The sequence below is a fragment of the Cydia amplana genome, chromosome 3 (genome assembly GCF_948474715.1).
Source record: "Cydia amplana chromosome 3, ilCydAmpl1.1, whole genome shotgun sequence".
In the NCBI taxonomy this organism is placed as follows: Eukaryota; Metazoa; Arthropoda; class Insecta; order Lepidoptera; family Tortricidae; genus Cydia; species Cydia amplana.
In genome coordinates this window covers 20992763-21009629 of record NC_086071.1, presented here as the reverse complement: position 1 = coordinate 21009629, position 16867 = coordinate 20992763, and the positions used below count along the sequence as shown (strand labels likewise).

General features: G+C 40.5%; 2 protein-coding genes across 2 annotated transcripts; one reads left to right on the top strand and one right to left on the bottom strand.

Moving 5' to 3' along the window:
- Nucleotides 1-184: 184 nt before the first annotated feature.
- LOC134662732 (uncharacterized) lies at nt 185-6077 on the bottom strand. The gene is made up of 6 exons (XM_063519003.1): nt 5915-6077; nt 4200-4371; nt 3255-3361; nt 2695-2808; nt 2212-2342; nt 185-368 (listed from the first exon to the last, which is right to left on the bottom strand). Exons 1-6 carry the CDS (start codon nt 6047-6049, stop codon nt 185-187), a joined length of 843 nt encoding a protein of 280 aa, XP_063375073.1. The 5' UTR covers nt 6050-6077.
- A 471-nt stretch (nt 6078-6548) lies between these two features.
- LOC134662731 (uncharacterized) lies at nt 6549-14505 on the top strand. Its single transcript, XM_063519002.1, has 5 exons — nt 6549-6839; nt 8132-8297; nt 9111-9328; nt 13652-13782; nt 14340-14505. Exons 1-5 carry the CDS (start codon nt 6678-6680, stop codon nt 14503-14505), a joined length of 843 nt encoding a protein of 280 aa, XP_063375072.1. The 5' UTR covers nt 6549-6677.
- Nucleotides 14506-16867: the final 2362 nt, after the last annotated feature.

The following is a 16867-nucleotide window of genomic DNA, read 5'->3' as shown; positions in this document are numbered from 1 at the left end:
GCCACGACGCTTGCAACGAATCAACGCGACGCAACGCACCAGGGGGGCTACCGCGAAAACCGAAATTCTCGCGCGGGGATCTTTGTCTTTTACTTCAATGAAGGTGTAATAAGAGTGAACAGATGCCTGCAATTTGCGAACTTTGATTTTCGCGGTTGTGGCCCAGTGTGGCCTCACTCTTACTTTACCATACTTCTGGTAAGCACGGCAACGCAGCCGCCTCCTTCTGGTCGAACTTCTTAATGTAGATATTGCAGTCGAGATGAGGAGGGCGAGGGTAGAATATGCTCTGACCGAAGGAATCTACGAAGTCGGCGAAGTGCATAGACCATTCCTTCTTCATTCCGCAACGCTCACATACTTTATCACTGAAAAGATGAAATTAATAATTGAGCAGTTGTATGAATTTGTGGATTTGGTACTTGTGAGGAAAAGATTTCCATCATGATTTTTAGCCTATTGGCCATGTTGGCTCTGTTTTTTCGTTTCAGCAATGTGCAATGCAATGTGGCATTTTTCATTACAGCATCAGGCGTGGCTCACTTCGCGATTTCGTCGCGTCGCTAAAGTAGCTACAAGTACATGCGGCCCACACCAATTTTGGTGTCTAGCCATAGTAGTTTCCACCGCTATATACGAAACGCCTGCTCGCGCTTGCGCCACCGGGCGGTTCATATCTGTCGTAATAGACGCGTTTTGTTAGAGAGTGAATCTTCTGTACCTAGTACTATACTGGGTCAAGCAAATCTTGTCAGTAGTAAAAGGCGGCAAATTTGAAAAATCGCGGGCTTGCAACACTGTTTTTGAATAACTCCGAAATCGCATGTCATCTGTGTTTTATCTGTGGAATGTGGCTCGTGAATGACAGCCATCATGTTTGTTTACATTCTGAATCGTTGCTATTTCAGGAGAAATTTCTGCTATCACCAATAAATACCAATATATTAAATAAGATTGTGCATGAACTTAAGGAAAGTCAAGGTGCCTATATACAATGTACAATTATGCTCGTTGATCGTAAATATTTGTGAATTTTGAGGTTATGATGTCTTGGTTCGATGTACATTGCTGCTTTTCTTAGCGCAATACTGCTCTTTGAGTGTTACCCTACTTCTCTTTGCTGTACATTGCTACTGACAGACTATATTATTTATTATTTATTCTGTGATTATAGCAACAACTCTAACAAGGGCCCCAGGTCACCCCACATGTGCTATTACTGTTCATCAATTAAAATTGTGTAATGTAGGGAACCCTTGGAACGCGAGTGCGACTCCCACTTGGCCAGTGTTTTTAGGGTTCCGTAGCCAAATGGCAAAAAACGGAACTCTTATAGATTCGTCATGTCTGTCTGTCTGTCTGTCTGTCCGTCCGTATGTCACAGCCACTTTTCTCCGAAACTATAAGAACTATACTATTGAAACTTGGTAAGTAGATGTATTCTGTGAACCGCATTAAGATTTTCACACAAAAATAGAAAAAAGAAAACAATAAATTTTGGGGGTTCCCCATACTTAGAACTGAAACTCAAAAATTTTTTTTTTCATCAAACCCATACGTGTGGGGTATCTATGGATAGGTCTTCAAAAATGATATTGAGGTTTCTAATACTTTTTTTTTTAAACTAAATAGTTTGCGCGAGAGACACTTCCAAAGTGGTAAAATGTGTGTCCCCCCCCTGTAACTTCTAAAATAAGAGAATAATAAAACTAAAAAAAATATATGATGTACATTACCATGCAAACTTCCACCGAAAATTGGTTTGAACGAGATCTAGTAAGTAGTTTTTTTTTAATACGTCATAAATCGCCTAAATACGGAACCCTTCATGGGCGAGTCCGACTCGCACTTGGCCGCTTTTTTATTCAAATGAACAAAAAAATAAAATTAAAAAACATGATATCCGCCCTTCCGAGCACGCACTTTCATCTCGCTCACGCTTACGCTCAGTGAGAGAGAGAACACGAACTTAGATGGACTTACAGGGCCTTAATGGACTTACACCATTGACGTATATCTCAAGACTGGCCTAACGGGCAATAAGAATGGATGGGGCCAGTATATACAGCGGTGTGACACCGCTACAACGCGATTGGTTGACAAGTTCGCATCACGTGATTGCAATTCGTAAGTGACACCGCTGAACTGGTACCATTTTTCGTGTCCGTAAGGCCCGTCCTGAGATATACGTAATGCACGGCAATGACTTACACGTAAGCACTAGTAGATATGACTTGTATGAGCGGATGTCGCAACAGCAGGGCTTCTTTAAGAACGTACTTCAGTAACAACGTCGCTACACCCTGGCTGGTCACTTCTGAAGCTGTCGTTAACACCTCGATCTGGAACATTAGGGAATATTACGCGAAACTCTGCGTAGGGGGCGCCACTCCCACAATAAGTCACAATAGGTCTACCGCAAACGAGACAGTCGAAATTTTGTTAGCTAACCTCTCTATCACTCTTGCATATTCGAACGATAGCTGATAGCTAGCTGTGTTTCGATTTCACGTTTCCCGGGAGGCCCTTTGTAAACAAACCGCCTTGATGTATCAATGACATATTTGATTGTCTGAGAAAACTTGTCAAAAAACTAGAGTAAGTACTTATGTATAAGTTACTCTATGGTTTACTAAAGGCGCTAGTGCTGCACTCTGGCGGCAAAACATTGCAGTAATACTCCCTATGAACTACCTCGTAAATATAATCCACGTTGTACTTCTTCCACAAGTTGGAGCTGTTGTAGCAGTGCGAGTAGAAGTACATGCGGCTCCGCTCTGGCACCGAGGGTGTGGCATCACCCCATTCCTGGGAAATAAACACATACTTAAGGAAGAGACAAGTACCTAATTATTTTTCAGTAGGGTCTTAAAGCTTTGAAGAGTTTTTCACAAATTTAAATTGATTTAGGTACTTAGTTCTATTGCGATGGATAAATAACATCCACCATCTTCTTCTATGCCATTTCTTTTTAATTACTTTATTATTGTTGGTACGTGGCATAATATCCATAAATTGCTGCAGCAACTAATGCTTCCACGTCCGTCTTGGAAAGCGAAAAAAAAAAACAAAAAAAAGAAGATCACAACTAGAGCTAGAACGCTGGGCCCAGGCTGGATGGCCATGCGATGGTTGAAACGCAACTACACGATGGCGACATTCAGTTGTGATCTATTCGTTCTCCATGATGGGCTCCACCTTCGTATAGAGGAGCTATTACATTCGTGCTAAGTCAGACAAAGACAGACAGATACCTCTAGCTCCCTCGGCTCCCAGGGAAAGATCTTGTTGGCGACGAGAACGCCAACTAGTTTGCATTCTCCTGTTCGGTCCATAGGTTCCATGGCTAAGAATCGATCGCCTAGAAACAGTAAAAAATCGAAAATGTAATATTCATATTATAGTTCTAGCGCAAGCAGTTATAGAATTGACGGTATGAAACCTCAAGTAAAAATTTTGGCGATGCAGCATGGTAAAATCTATATTAATGATATTTTTATTAATAAAAATATTAGCATGTTTTGTTTAGCTGTAGCAACAATGCCGAACATTCATTCAATTGTCACTTCGTAGTTGCCCTAAAGAAAGGGACAGAGGTCCCCCTCAAGCTATCTTTCACGGCACGTTTTTTGGAGGAGAAAGCGCAGTCTATTTAAATATATGTCTATGGCAAGCGACGATCGCCAGCCACATAGTTGGCACAGTATATAATAGAGGGCGCTTTTTGCAATACGAAGAAGTTTCAGTCGAAATGTTCTTCATCTTCCTCGCGTTGTCCCGGCATTTTACCACGGCTCATGGGAGCCTGGGGTCCGCTTGGCAACTAATCCCAGTAATTGGCGTGGGCACTAGTTAATACGAAAGCGACTGCCATCTGACCTTCCAACCCAGACGGAAAACTAGGCCCGTATTGGGATTAGTCCGGTTTCCTCACGATGTGTTCCTTCACCGAAAAGCGACTGGTAAATATCAAATGAATAATGATATTTCGTATATAAGTTCCGAAAAACTCATTGGTACGAGCCGGGGATCGAACCCGCGACCTCCGGATTGCAAGTCGCACGCTCTTACCGCTTATGTTCTGAGGGCCCTATTTTTGATATGAGTACGTGTCGTTAGGTCATGTTTTAATTTATTGCAACTCGATGCGAATTTCCTACTTTTCGCACTTGTATCGTAATGTACTAGTGTTGACTAACCAGTATAAGAGAACTTATCGCTCATGATCCTAATGTAGTCATTATCTAAGTGCATCCATAATGAACAGACGCTAGGTTCCCTAGTCCAGTAGTGTTCGTAGAGAAACGGGTGGATGTTGGCTCCTGTTGATTGGTCTCCGCGTATTATCCTCGTGTTGCATATGTCGAAGCACTGAGGACAAGCCAGGGCTATAACCGCGAAAATCGAAGTTCGCGGCAATCTTTGAAAATTGCGGGCATCTTTCTCTGTCATTCTTATTACGCCTTCATCAGAGTAAAAGAGAAAGATCCCCGCAATTTGCGAAGTTCTGTTTTCGCGGTAAGCCCCCAGGTGGTTCTTTTTTAAAGATTGTGAAAAAACATAGAAAACTGTGAAGAGGGCGCTATTATTCTCATGTATAGGGTGACAGTTGAGTATTAAATGATTACTTAGTTCCAGTGAAATTCCGCAACATGGCGCTTGATCATAATTATATTCCTTGTCAGGTATACTATGCATAGGTATATTTATCCCAACGGAGCGCCATACTTGTACAGTCAGCAGCAGAAGTTGCTAAGCGGGCCAGGTGTTCAAAATAATCTTGACGCGACTTTATTGTTAAGAAAATAAGAGCGTGTCAAGGTAATTTTGAACACCTCGACCGCTTAGCAACTTCTGCTGCTGATTGTAGTAGAATGGCAAGAAAACTTCTCATTGTCGGACTCTCCTTAAACTAATTATTTATAGTAATTATAAAAGGTAAGGTACATTAAACTACCTTAAACTACTATTAGCAGTATTAAAACAATATAAATTATTTTCAGTAAATCAGGGACCTGTCGCGATAGCAGAGGACGCTGCGGGCCTAGCCAAGGTGACAATCGCTATTGCTACGATAACGAAACGCTTTGTGTAAGGCCTGAGTGGACGCTCGTGTCCGCTTCGAGCGTCTACTCAGGCCTTACACTTACCCACACTTTGTCTCTCTCTATCATTCTTCCATATTAGTGCGACAGTGATAGTTGTGTTTTGATCGCCACGGCGTAAGCGATAGGCATGTTCGCTACGCGCCCTGGTTCGATTCCAGCCTGGGGCACTGGAGGCCTTTGTCACTTTTTCTTAGTCTTTTATTTGAGTTTATACTTTAAACTAGCGAAGCCGGGGTCGCACGGGTTAACAAATTATACATAAACCTTCCTCTGTCTATTAAAAAAACCGCACCAAAATCAGTTACTTAGTTTAAAAGATCTAAGCATACATAGGGACAGACAGTGTTGTCTCTAGTGTTGTCTCCTACACTTTTTTTTCAAATTTGGGTATTTTTATGTTATTTCTACTCAGAATCACGAGCTCTTTCTATCCTAATAGGAGAAAAAAAGTGTTCTAAGGTTTTTATTTCCATTCCGTCACCATATTTCATAGACATTGTATGTCGGTCGCGGAATGGAAAGATCGAAAAATGTATGCAAATTTTGGGACACTTTTTTTCTCCTATTAGGATAGAAGCTCTTTCTATCCTAATAGGATTCTGAGTAGAAATAACATAAAAAATCCCATGAAAAAAAAAGTGTAGGGGACAACTTAAAAAAAAACGCCCTTATACTATGTAGTGACTAGTTATACCTACTTGTGTAGTTAAATAAGAAGATTCAACTAAATGACATGGTCAGAAGCGTAAACAAATACAGCAATTATACAAGACAATAGAAGATTCATATTATAAATATAAAATTACCGGCTTCCTATCAGGATAGTCCAAGTAAGCACATATTGAAGGTCTTCTGAACCTTTTGGCAATCAAATTGGTGGTAGGAATACACTTCAAAGATGGATTGAGGATAGCAGTTCTTAAAATATTAAGGCCATTCATTGTTTACTAGAATTTATTTTTGAAGATTTTATTTAATTGTTCGTGGGTTTTAGGTTAGGTCATTTAGAAACTTGTTTTGAAGTATATTCTGTCTGAGTTTCTGTCATCTGTCAAAACAGTAAGAAGTTTTATTAAATGCAGTTAGTTTATATGTTCATATGAATTAAAATATTAAAATCTGAAATGTACTTTTGAATTTATTCAATAAAGAGTTAAAGTAAATATTATAAACTACATGAAACTACTAGTAAAGTTATAATAAGTACCTAAATAAAAAACTCGGATAAATTTAAGGACCGAAAATTTTAATGTTACAAATGTTTAATATCCTGAGAAAGGTAGGCAAATTTAATTCCGAATTATACAATTCCATCACCTGAGTCCATTCTCTGAAAATTTTGCCCAAAAACAACATAATATTCATATCTGTAGTACACATCAAACCTCCTTCCAATAAAACACTAAACTAAATTTAAAAACAACTAATTATCAAAAGAAAAAAACTCAAACGTCAGTCAACCCTTCACAGAGCCACCATTTAACGTCCAATCCCAATAAATTATCGACCAAATTCAAGTAAAATGGACTGACACAGAGATTTCTAAATTCGGGAACCCCAAATCCACTCATGTTCGCTATTTTCGAAACAATTTATACTATTAAAGTGTTAAGGGGGTTCCCGACACACCTAAAAAATAGTTGCAATTTTATTGTCGACAGGATACCTGTATTATGCCTTAGGAATTATTCAGATACGCCGAAGAGTGACAGTAAAAAAGCTGGCGTCAAAGTGAGTAACTACTGCGTGAGGACTTGCTTTTTTGGCTAATATATGTAGGGCGTAGGCATACTGACTAAGTTTTTTGCACATTTCTTCCGTATGGGCTTTCCAAGATAAGTTTTCATCATTTGTACTCCTAAAAACTTTGTGTCGGTAACAGACTCTATACATTGACCTTCATATTTGCAGCAAATTGGAGGAGGTATTTTTCGTTGGTAGAAATGAATAATTTTAGTCTTATCTAGATTTATCAATAAATTATTTATATTAAGCCATTTAATTATGTCAACAATTGTATTATTAATTTCGGATTCATACTGATAAATATCCTTACATTCTATTATAACGGTACTGTCATCAGCGAACAGGACCATGGGATATTTGACGCTTCGGGGAAGGTCATTAATATAAAGTAAAAACAGCAGTAGCAGCATAGGTAAATATGTTGTAGAGGGTCGGACCAAGCACTGAGCCCTGCGGCACACCTGCTGTTATGTTATAAAAACTGGATCTCGCGTCACCATGCCTCACTTGGAAAATTCTATCGGATAGATACGAAGCTAGGATGTGAAAGACCGAATGAGGCAGTTTTTCTTTTATCTTACACAATAATCCCTTGTGCCAGACACGGTCGAATGCTTGTTGTACGTCCAGGAACGCCGCAGAGCAGTACTGTGTTCGAAACATTGACGTATTGCGTCATGAATCCGATGTACTTGTTCAGTTGTGGAATGTGACTTTCGAAATCCAAATTGGTGCGGTGGTATAACAGCACATTCATCTAAGTGAGACTTCAACCGAACCAGAAATATTATTTCCCATAACTTGGACAGCACAGGAGTCAGGCTAATAGGACGATATGACCCAGTTTCGTGCGCCGGCTTGCCCACTTTATGGATCATTATGATCTGTGAAACTTTCCACGACCCCGAAAAACATCCTATTCTGAAGATCGCGTTGAATAAGCAAGCGTTGAATACTTATAATCACGCCTATTTCTCGGAGGGATAAGCAGAGACTACGGATTTCCACTTGCTACGATCCTGACATACCTCTTTCGCTTCAGTTACTTTCATAACATTCCTCATAGACGCTCGCTGGTTTAGGGTGCTCTTGACCTGGCCTTTCTTCAGGATTTCCCCGATGTGATCAGAGAAAGTCCGCATAGGTCTGCCCCTTCCAACTCCCTATTCTACTTCTCCCTTATACACTCTCTTTGCCAGCCTTCCCCAAAGAAGTTTACATTGGTATATAAATCATTTTAGATGCATAATTCATCACTATGGTATATTTTTTTCTAGGTACAAGGAACAGACACCGAGCATCGCCTGCGCGTGCGCCTGGCCCGCCCGTCGGATGTGCCGCGAGTGATCAAATTCGTTCGCGAGCATGTTCGCGTTTGGCCTGGTCCGCTTGCGCCTAATAATCTAGTACTAGACGATTATGTGGCTAGGACTTTAGCTCAAGGTACGTATCACCGTTATAACCAATCATCACAGCATTATCATGCACCGTCATGTGCAGCCTAGCCCCGTAGACAACATGCCAATCGCTAACGCTCCGTAGCCTAACCGTCATTGTCACACTAATACGGAATAGTGATAGAGAGAAACAAAGCGATTCGATGGCGAAGCGATAGCAATTGTCACCTTGGCTAGGTCGGGCCCGCTCAGTGTTACGAACCTTGTGTACAGTCAGCAGCAATAGTTTCTAAGCGGGCGAGATGTTCAAAATGATCTTGACGCGACAATATTGTTAAGAGAAGAGCGCGTCAAGGTAATTTTGAACACCTCGCCCGCTTAGCAACTTCTGCTGCTGTACGACTGTGGCAAGGACTTTAGCTTACGGTACGTATGTCATATTGCGTTTACACTTGGCCGCGATAGACATGAACTCAGGGTGGGAAGGTGCGAGTGCGACAGCGTGTAAATTCCTTCCTGCTCATGATGCTGCCGCTGCTCTTGCAGCCACCTTGATGTATTCTGGGATGGCTTTATCCTCTTGTTTAATTTGCTAGGCTCTCATCATCATCATTATAATTTAAGAGCATGGCTCATGTCGGTGGAGTACTTATGATCCAGTTTTCGCGGTTCTCGGCCAGGTTCTTTAGGTCCTTCTAAGACACGACATTTGCCTTTGCTCTGCTTTTTTCTGCTAGACTCTCAATCCGCTCCAAAAGTCTCAGTCTAAATCTTATAGGAGCTGTATACACTAAGCACATGTCGGATGCCGATATCCTCTTGTCAAAGTTTAGATGCTTGACTTAAATTATTTTTTTAGGTCACTCTATGCTAGCAGAACAAACTCCCAAAGCGACCCGCTCCGAAATTCTTGGCCTAGCACTCGTCGCAGCCATATGTTCCTGGGACGCCGATATACTAGAGCGTTGGGCGAGCTGTATACGCTGTACGCGTTCGAAACGTCTAGTCGACTTCACCGCGCACTGTCTGAGGGCGCCGAACTTACATGAGAATTATGGTGTGGAGAGAATATTGCAGGTTAGTTTTATTTTATTCGACATCTAGAGTGACCGGGAGTTCCAAATTTTTTCGGGGCATCCCGATATTTATATCATGGAATTTGAACGTGTCCCGAACAGTGAGAAAATCATGTCCCGAATGTTTACATGAAAATCTTGGTACGATGGTCCCAAAAAATGAGAATTCGTATCAGACAAGCCTATAGACAAAGCACTGTCTGTTATGTATGTTATCTCTCTGTGCTTCCCCTTATGCCAAATCACCATAACATCGACACGTCGGACTCCTGGTTGGACCTTATTATTGTCTCGTGTGTGGATCTCGCAAACAAAGTTGGCCAACTCCCTGCTCCAGGTTTTTCGCGTCACGATCTCGTCTTCCTCAGCTATCGCCTTCGTCCTCCCAAGTTGCAGCGTGTGACGATACAACTCCGCAGCTTTGCCAGACTTGACATTCAAGCCTTACAGAGGGACGCTCGCGCGGTAGATTGGTCGTCGACGCTGTCAGCTTCGTCGGTTGATGAGGCGGTGGCGGCCCTTAACTCATCTGTTCTTAAACTTTTCGACATTCATGCGCCTATACGCACAGTACGGTTGAAGAGGCCCCCGGCGCCGTGGTTCACGCGAGAGGTACGTATTGCGATGACACGGCGAGATCGGGCTTTTCGCAAATTTAAGCGCGACCGTTGCGAGGAGAATTGGTGCCTTTTCAAGGCTGCCAGAAATAAATGCAACCAGATGGTAAGAGCGGCGAAACGTAAATTCATTCACCACAACATCGCCATGTCATCACCAGCTGAGACATGGAAATTTCTCAAATCGATTGGCGTAGTTAAATCTTCTGTTAAGTTAACTTCTTCTGCTTTTTCGGTAAACGATCTAAATTCCCACTTTGCAAAACCTTCCTCATTAGATTCTGTTACTAAAGTTCTTGGTATTGCTGAAATCAGTGCCCTGCCCTGTTTTAGTACAAATGCTTTCTCTCTTACCCCAGCCACAGATGAAGAGATTAGAAAAACTATAACTTCTGTGAAATCGAATGCTGTTGGCCATGACGAGTTAAGTAGAACTATGATTACTTCCATCTTAGAATGTATCCTCCCTGTTATAACGCATGTTATTAACTTTTCTATGTCTTCTGGGGTTTTTCCTTCGTTATGGCGTCACGCCTATGTCATTCCTCTGCCTAAAGTTTCCAACCCCAGTGCACTTAAAGATTTTAGACCCATTTCTATTCTCCCCTTTCTTTCAAAAATTTTAGAAGCTATTGTCCATAAACAACTGTCCGCTTACATTTATTCCAATCAATTACTTTCTTCTTTTCAGTCTGGTTTTCGTCGTGGCCACAGTACTTCCACCGCTTTGCTCAAAGTGGTCGATGACGTGAGGCTGGGTATGGACTCTTCATTGTTAACAGTGTTGGTCCTTATCGATTTCTCCAATGCTTTTAACGCTGTTAACCATGATCTGTTGCTGGCCACTCTCAGGCACTTGAATATATCTTCATCTGCGGCTGGTTGGTTCTCTTCGTATCTTCAGGACCGCCGTCAGTCGGTTCGCTCTGATCGTACGTCTTCTGACTGGTGTACTCTCACTTCTGGAGTTCCACAGGGCGGAATACTCTCACCTCTTCTTTTCTCGATTTTTATCAACCTTATTACGTCTAAAATTAAATGCTCTTACCATCTGTATGCTGATGACTTGCAGCTTTATTCCCAAGCGAGTGCTAAGGATCTGGACCAGGCAATTGCCGAAATAAACTTAGACCTTAACCGCATTTCCACTTGGTCACATTGCTTTGGTATCACAGTTAACCCAGCCAAATGCCAGGCCATATTACTTGGCAGCACCCGCTTACTCTCTTTGGTAAACACTGCTGAATTGGCACCGGTTCTCTTTGAAACAGAAGTTATTCCGCTTTCATCGCAAGTGAAGAACCTGGGGCTAACAATCGACAGTGGGCTCACATGGGAACCTCAGGTGTCCGACGTAAGTCGTAGAGTAATTAACACGCTAAGAGCACTCTATCCCCATAAACATTTTCTCCCGGTCAGCACAAAAACTCTCCTCGTCCAAGCTCAAGAGCAAGAACAAGTTCTGCCTGTCCTTGATTATGCTGATGTTTGTTACACTAATATCACTCAAGATTCTTTAAATAAATTTGACCGGCTACTTAACAGCTGCATTCGATTCGTGTTCGGACTTCGTAAGTATGACCATATCTCTTATTTCCGTAGAAAACTTAATTGGCTCCCTATACGAGAACGTAGGTCCCTTCGTACTCTGTGTACTCTCTACTCAATCTTGTTTGACCCGTCCGCCCCAGATTATCTCCGGTCGAAATTTAAATTTGTCACTCCACGTCCAGGTATTACAGATCTTCGCTCTTCCCGTAGCCTTACGCTCATTGTCCCCCAGCATCGAACGGGTTTCATGTCCAATTCTTTCACTATTCAGGCTATCAGACTTTGGAACATTCTCCCACTCCCTATCAGACAAGCGCAGACCAAATTCACATTCAAGCGCATGCTGCGCAAGTATTTCCTTGACAAACTTTCCTCTTCGTCAACTTAATGATTCACACTAGGTGTTTATATATGTATGGTATATATGTAGGTTTATTTCTATATTAAGTATATGTGTAAGTATATCAATATAGTTTATATTCATAATGATATAGTCCTGTTTTCAAATTAATATATTCTAAAAGACACTGCACCTACTTAAGCTTTCTGGTTTGACCCATTGGTTGACTGGTAGAGAATGCCTTAAGGCATTAAGTCCGCCATTTGTACCTTCATGTATTGTGCAATAAAGATTAAAATAAAAATAAATAAAATATGTATGACTGTGTACGAGTCACATCATCATCATCATCATTTTAGCCTTCGGTCGCCCAGTGCTGAGCATAGGCGTCGTCTCTTCGTCTACGCCACTTGTCCCGTACGAGTATGTATGGTTTAGATCCAATGGTCGAGATTTGCTGCTACTGTAGTGCATAATTATTTACATAACGTTATAGATTTTTGTAAGGTTATGAGTTTAAATTTGGAACAGCAGTCAAAAGTTCAAAACTCAAGTCTCTTTCTAGTATCCATAGATATTAAAACAGTTATCAATACGAAACGTCAATTTAGTATGTTTTTAGGGTTCCGTAGCCAAATGGCAAAAAACGGAACCCTTATGGATTCGTCATGTCTGTCTGTCTGTCCGTCTGTCTGTCTGTCTGTCCGTCCGTATGTCACAGCCACTTTTTTCCGAAACTATAAGAACTATACTGTCGAAACTTGGTAAGTAGATGTATTCTGTGAACCGCTTTAAGATTTTCACACAAAAATAGAAAAAAAAACAATACATTTTTGGGGTCCCCATACTTAGAACTGAAACTCAATTTTTTTTTTTCATCAAACCCATACGTGTGGGGTATCTATGGATAGGTCTTCAAAAATGATATTGAGGTTTCTAACATCATTTTTTTCTAAACTGAATAGTTTGCGCGAGAGACACTTCTAATGTGGTAAAATGTGTGTCCCCGCTACCCCCTGTAACTTCTAAAATAAGATAATGATAAAACTAAAACAAATATATGATGTACATTACTATGCACACATCCACCGAAAATTGGTTTGAACGAGATCTAGTAAGTAGTTTTTTTTATACGTTATTAATCCCCTAAAAAAGGGTTCCGTACCCTTCATGGGCGAGTCCGACTCGCACTTGGCCGCTTTTTTTAATATAAACCGCACGATATTTGATCTCGAATGACATGAGAATAGGGAGTTCATCATTTTGTCTAGGAATTTAAAAAAAACTACGGATGTGTGACATGCGTGAAAAAAGTTTTCATTCGCCGCCATTTGACGTACAGTCTATCTTTTAGTTAGTTTTAAGTATGTGTTTAGATAAAGTAGTGTATGTAACTGTACATCAGCCATTCTCAAAGTGTGTTCCGCGGAACCCTAGGGTTCCGCGACACGCCTGCAGGGGTCCCGCAAGAAGTTAGAATAATTTAGAATAATAAAATAAGCATAATTATTATGCTTATTAATAAAAAAATACACTTCTAAAAACTATTGTTTTATTGTAGGGTTCCATCAAGTATTTCGCTTTCCAAAAGGGTTCCGTCAAAAAAAAGATTGAGAACCGCTGCTGTACATAATTAGGCATTAAAACACTCGTGTGATCCTATTAAGAAACTCACTAACGTTAGTTTCTTAAACCCACACTCGTATTATAATGCCTCTCATTATGTAGCAGTCACATAAACTACTATTGTTTATTGACTCAAAAAGCTTGTACTTAGCAATGGACTATAGACCCGATACGTATTTGCATTCAACAGGTGACCTTAATAGTGCCGCCAGACAAGCCGAAGAGCGCAGAAATAGCCCAGGCTTTAGCCAAGAACGCCATCAAGCGTGGGAAGGAAGCCGGGTTTCCGCTGGTACGGTTTGACATCACTAAAGATTCTGAGTAAGTTTTTTTTTCCAGGGCTGTAACCGCGAAATTCAAAATTCGCAAATTGCGGGCATTTTTCTCTTACACTCTAATTACGCATTCATTGGAGTAAAAGAGATGCCTGCAATTTACGCATTTCGATTTTCGCGGTAGCCCCTCAGCTTTTTGAAGTTTCTGATAGATCCTGATAGTTATAACAAACAAGTCTACTTTCCTACATTAGTTATAAATGTTATAATATCTGGGAGAACGAGCTTTGCTAGGAAAATTTGAGTTTTTATATGTAAAAACTCAAATTTTCCCAGAGATAAGGCCTAGCTAGATCGATTTTTCGTTCCCGAAAACCCCCATATGGCAAATTACATCGAAATCGTTAGAGTTAATTGTTAAATCGTTTCCGAGATCCCCGTTCGAGATGTTCGTTTAATTATAAGATATAATGTAAGATACCTCAGGGTTTATTGAAAACCAAAGCGAAGTATATTGTGCCGTCCTTTTAAAAATCTGCTTACACCTTACACATTAAAAATCTGATTGACGGTTGTTTAAAATTAAATATTTCATAATTTTAGTGCAAAATCTTTGGAAGAACTTAACCTGAAGAAGGAGTGGTTCGTGTCATACAAGATCATAGATGTCGCTCTAAAGGACAACTCCCAAGGGCCCCAAGAATGCAAAAAGGACAGCAAGAAAGCTCTAAAGGAGGACAAAGACTGCAAAGAAGATACCAAGAAGTGAGATGTTTCTACTAAATCTAAATAAGAAATAAAAACTTATCATCCTCTCATATTCCTCGTGTGGCATTTAGCCACGGCTCATGGGAGCCTGGGGTCCGCTTGGCAACTAAGTAATCCCAAGATTTTTTTTTTCTTTATTAAGGGGCTTTTTCGAGTGAACGAATATGCAATCCCAAGATATGGCGTAGGCACGAGTTTTCGCACGAAAACGACTGCCTTATGAGGGTAAACTAGGCCTTATTGGGATTAATCCGGTTTCCTCACGATGATTTCCTTCACCGTAAAGCAACTGGTAAATATCAAATGATATCTCACGTTTCAGGGATGAAACAAGTAACGTCTCTTCTGGTAACTTTGTATCTGTATACACCGCCAAGCCCTGAGTCACAGATGACCCCCGATGGAGTCCGCAAATTAACCAAGATGAAGTCAGCAAGGATATCTACGGCAATTCACAACGAAATTCTCTGCGGAAATTAATAGCCACCAATTACTTGGTGGCTTTGTGATGGTTTGCTAGTAAATCCCTTTTGTATAAGTTTTTGTTTACTTTCTCAATGCAGTTCCCATACAAGTTGCAGTCGACTCGATCGTTCGGGTTGCAATCCGTCTGTACCGGCCACATAGATGACGCAAATGCATCTACTTCGCGTGTCCGAACCCCGACGAATCGTCGAGGTTGACCGTCGCTACTGACAGTTCACGCGCGTCAGTTGTTGCAGCCGGTAGTTCGTAAAAAATTAAAAAATGCCTCGTTGCGTGATAAGTAACTGCAACAGCCCAAAAATTGCAAGCACCCAAGGGCAAGGACATATTTAATTCCTATCACAGGTAAGTAATTTTAAAATGATATTATGCTTAAATTCATTTTAAAACAATTTTTTAAGTATTCCAAGTTGTGTTTCCAATAATATACCTTAAGTAACTATAGATTAACGTCACAAAACTGTATTTACATTACATTGCGCGTTTGCTTTGAGCGTTTGATCTGACGTTGTGTGTTAAAGAGTCGATGAATATCGGAACTAGCGATACTGTCGCGCATCGCTTCGACTTCGTGGTACAGGCCATTTCTCATTCGTCCGTCAAATTTAGCGACTAGTCTTGTTCATTCTACAATATCAATAATCGATTCTAATCGATTACTCGATTTCGAACAGACGAATGATATTATCTAGTATTAAAAAAAAATAGTTTAATCGTTATTATTAAAAAAGGAGGGTAATTTGAACATATACGAATGTATGTTTATACGTTTAGTATGTTTATAAATTACTACCGTGTTTCAAAAAAACTTTCATTATTTTTGTTTTCCACATGATCCAGTCATAGATTTTGAAAATACCAGTTCCATTGAAGGGAAAAGTTGGGAAGAAGATCATTCGTCTGTCAGAAAATCGATGTCATTCATGACAATCGATTTCTGATTTTGGGCGTGGTTCGCGTGGGAGCGGGGAGTGAGCGAGCGAGACCGCAGATATAAAATCGATGAGTATGAGCAAGACAGTTGAATCGTAGCGGGGCAGAGGGGCATCGGTGTCTTTGAATCGGTTAGGGTTTCCCATCACTAAATTGCGGCTGTGACGTCAGTCTTGGTTTCAATACAAATCGTGATATTTGCTTTATCTAATATGCTTTATATTTAAGTCTGTGGTACCGGCCCTAAAAAGGCCCCGAAGAATAGAACCTCTGTTTTGAAGTCTTCACTACATACGAGGGGTGTTCAAAATATTCTCGGTATGAGAATGAAAACAAACAAGTACGAAAAGTTTGATATTTTTATTTTTCAATATACTCACCCCCTATGTTCATACACTTAAAAGATCGATCAATTATTTTTTTTAATCCCTCGTAAAAATATTTTTTATCTTTCGTGTAAAAATGCTCCTCCACTGCCGCCTTCAATGCTTCATCGTCAGAAAATTTATTTCCACGCAGATCCTTTTTAAGAGGCCTTATTCCTTAGAGCGTTCACCGATTTCACGAAATAACACTCGATAGATGGCGTTGGCGCTCGGTACGCGAGCGCCGGCAAAGTTAAGCGCGTTTCAACGCAGGCGAGAATAATATTGATACTTTTCAATTTAATTGCAAAGTAACATTATTTTTAGCGTTATATTGGCACTCTTTATTTTATTTTATAAGCATGGTAGTAGTCAATAGAGTGTATGTGTTGGGATAATATATAACCAGAGGCGAGTAAATAATAACAATATTTACCTCTGGCATGGAATTATTGTGACAATCACTCTTCTTATAAATAAGGTGTATTCGGGTATTTCCGAATGAACGAATAGTGGCGGATAATTCCGAAAGCTGACTCTTACTACAACGGAATATGAGTGATTTTACAATGATTTTCG

What these genes read in the sequence shown, in the direction of transcription:
- LOC134662732 (XM_063519003.1), bottom strand. Translation starts at nt 6,049, where the DNA reads ATGAATGGCCTTAATATTTTAAGAACTGCTATCCTCAATCCATCTTTG. An exon ending in CGATAAGTTCTCTTATACTG is followed by an intron (nt 3,362 to 4,199) that starts GTTAGTCAACAC and finishes TACTGTTTCTAG; the next exon opens with GCGATCGATTCTTAGCCATG. An exon ending in GGGAGCCGAGGGAGCTAGAG is followed by an intron (nt 2,809 to 3,254) that starts GTATCTGTCTGT and finishes TTTATTTCCCAG; the next exon opens with GAATGGGGTGATGCCACACC.
- LOC134662731 (XM_063519002.1), top strand. Translation starts at nt 6,678, where the DNA reads ATGTTCGCTATTTTCGAAACAATTTATACTATTAAAGTGTTAAGGGGG. An exon ending in GGCTAGGACTTTAGCTCAAG is followed by an intron (nt 8,298 to 9,110) that starts GTACGTATCACC and finishes TTATTTTTTTAG; the next exon opens with GTCACTCTATGCTAGCAGAA. An exon ending in GTGTGGAGAGAATATTGCAG is followed by an intron (nt 9,329 to 13,651) that starts GTTAGTTTTATT and finishes TGCATTCAACAG; the next exon opens with GTGACCTTAATAGTGCCGCC.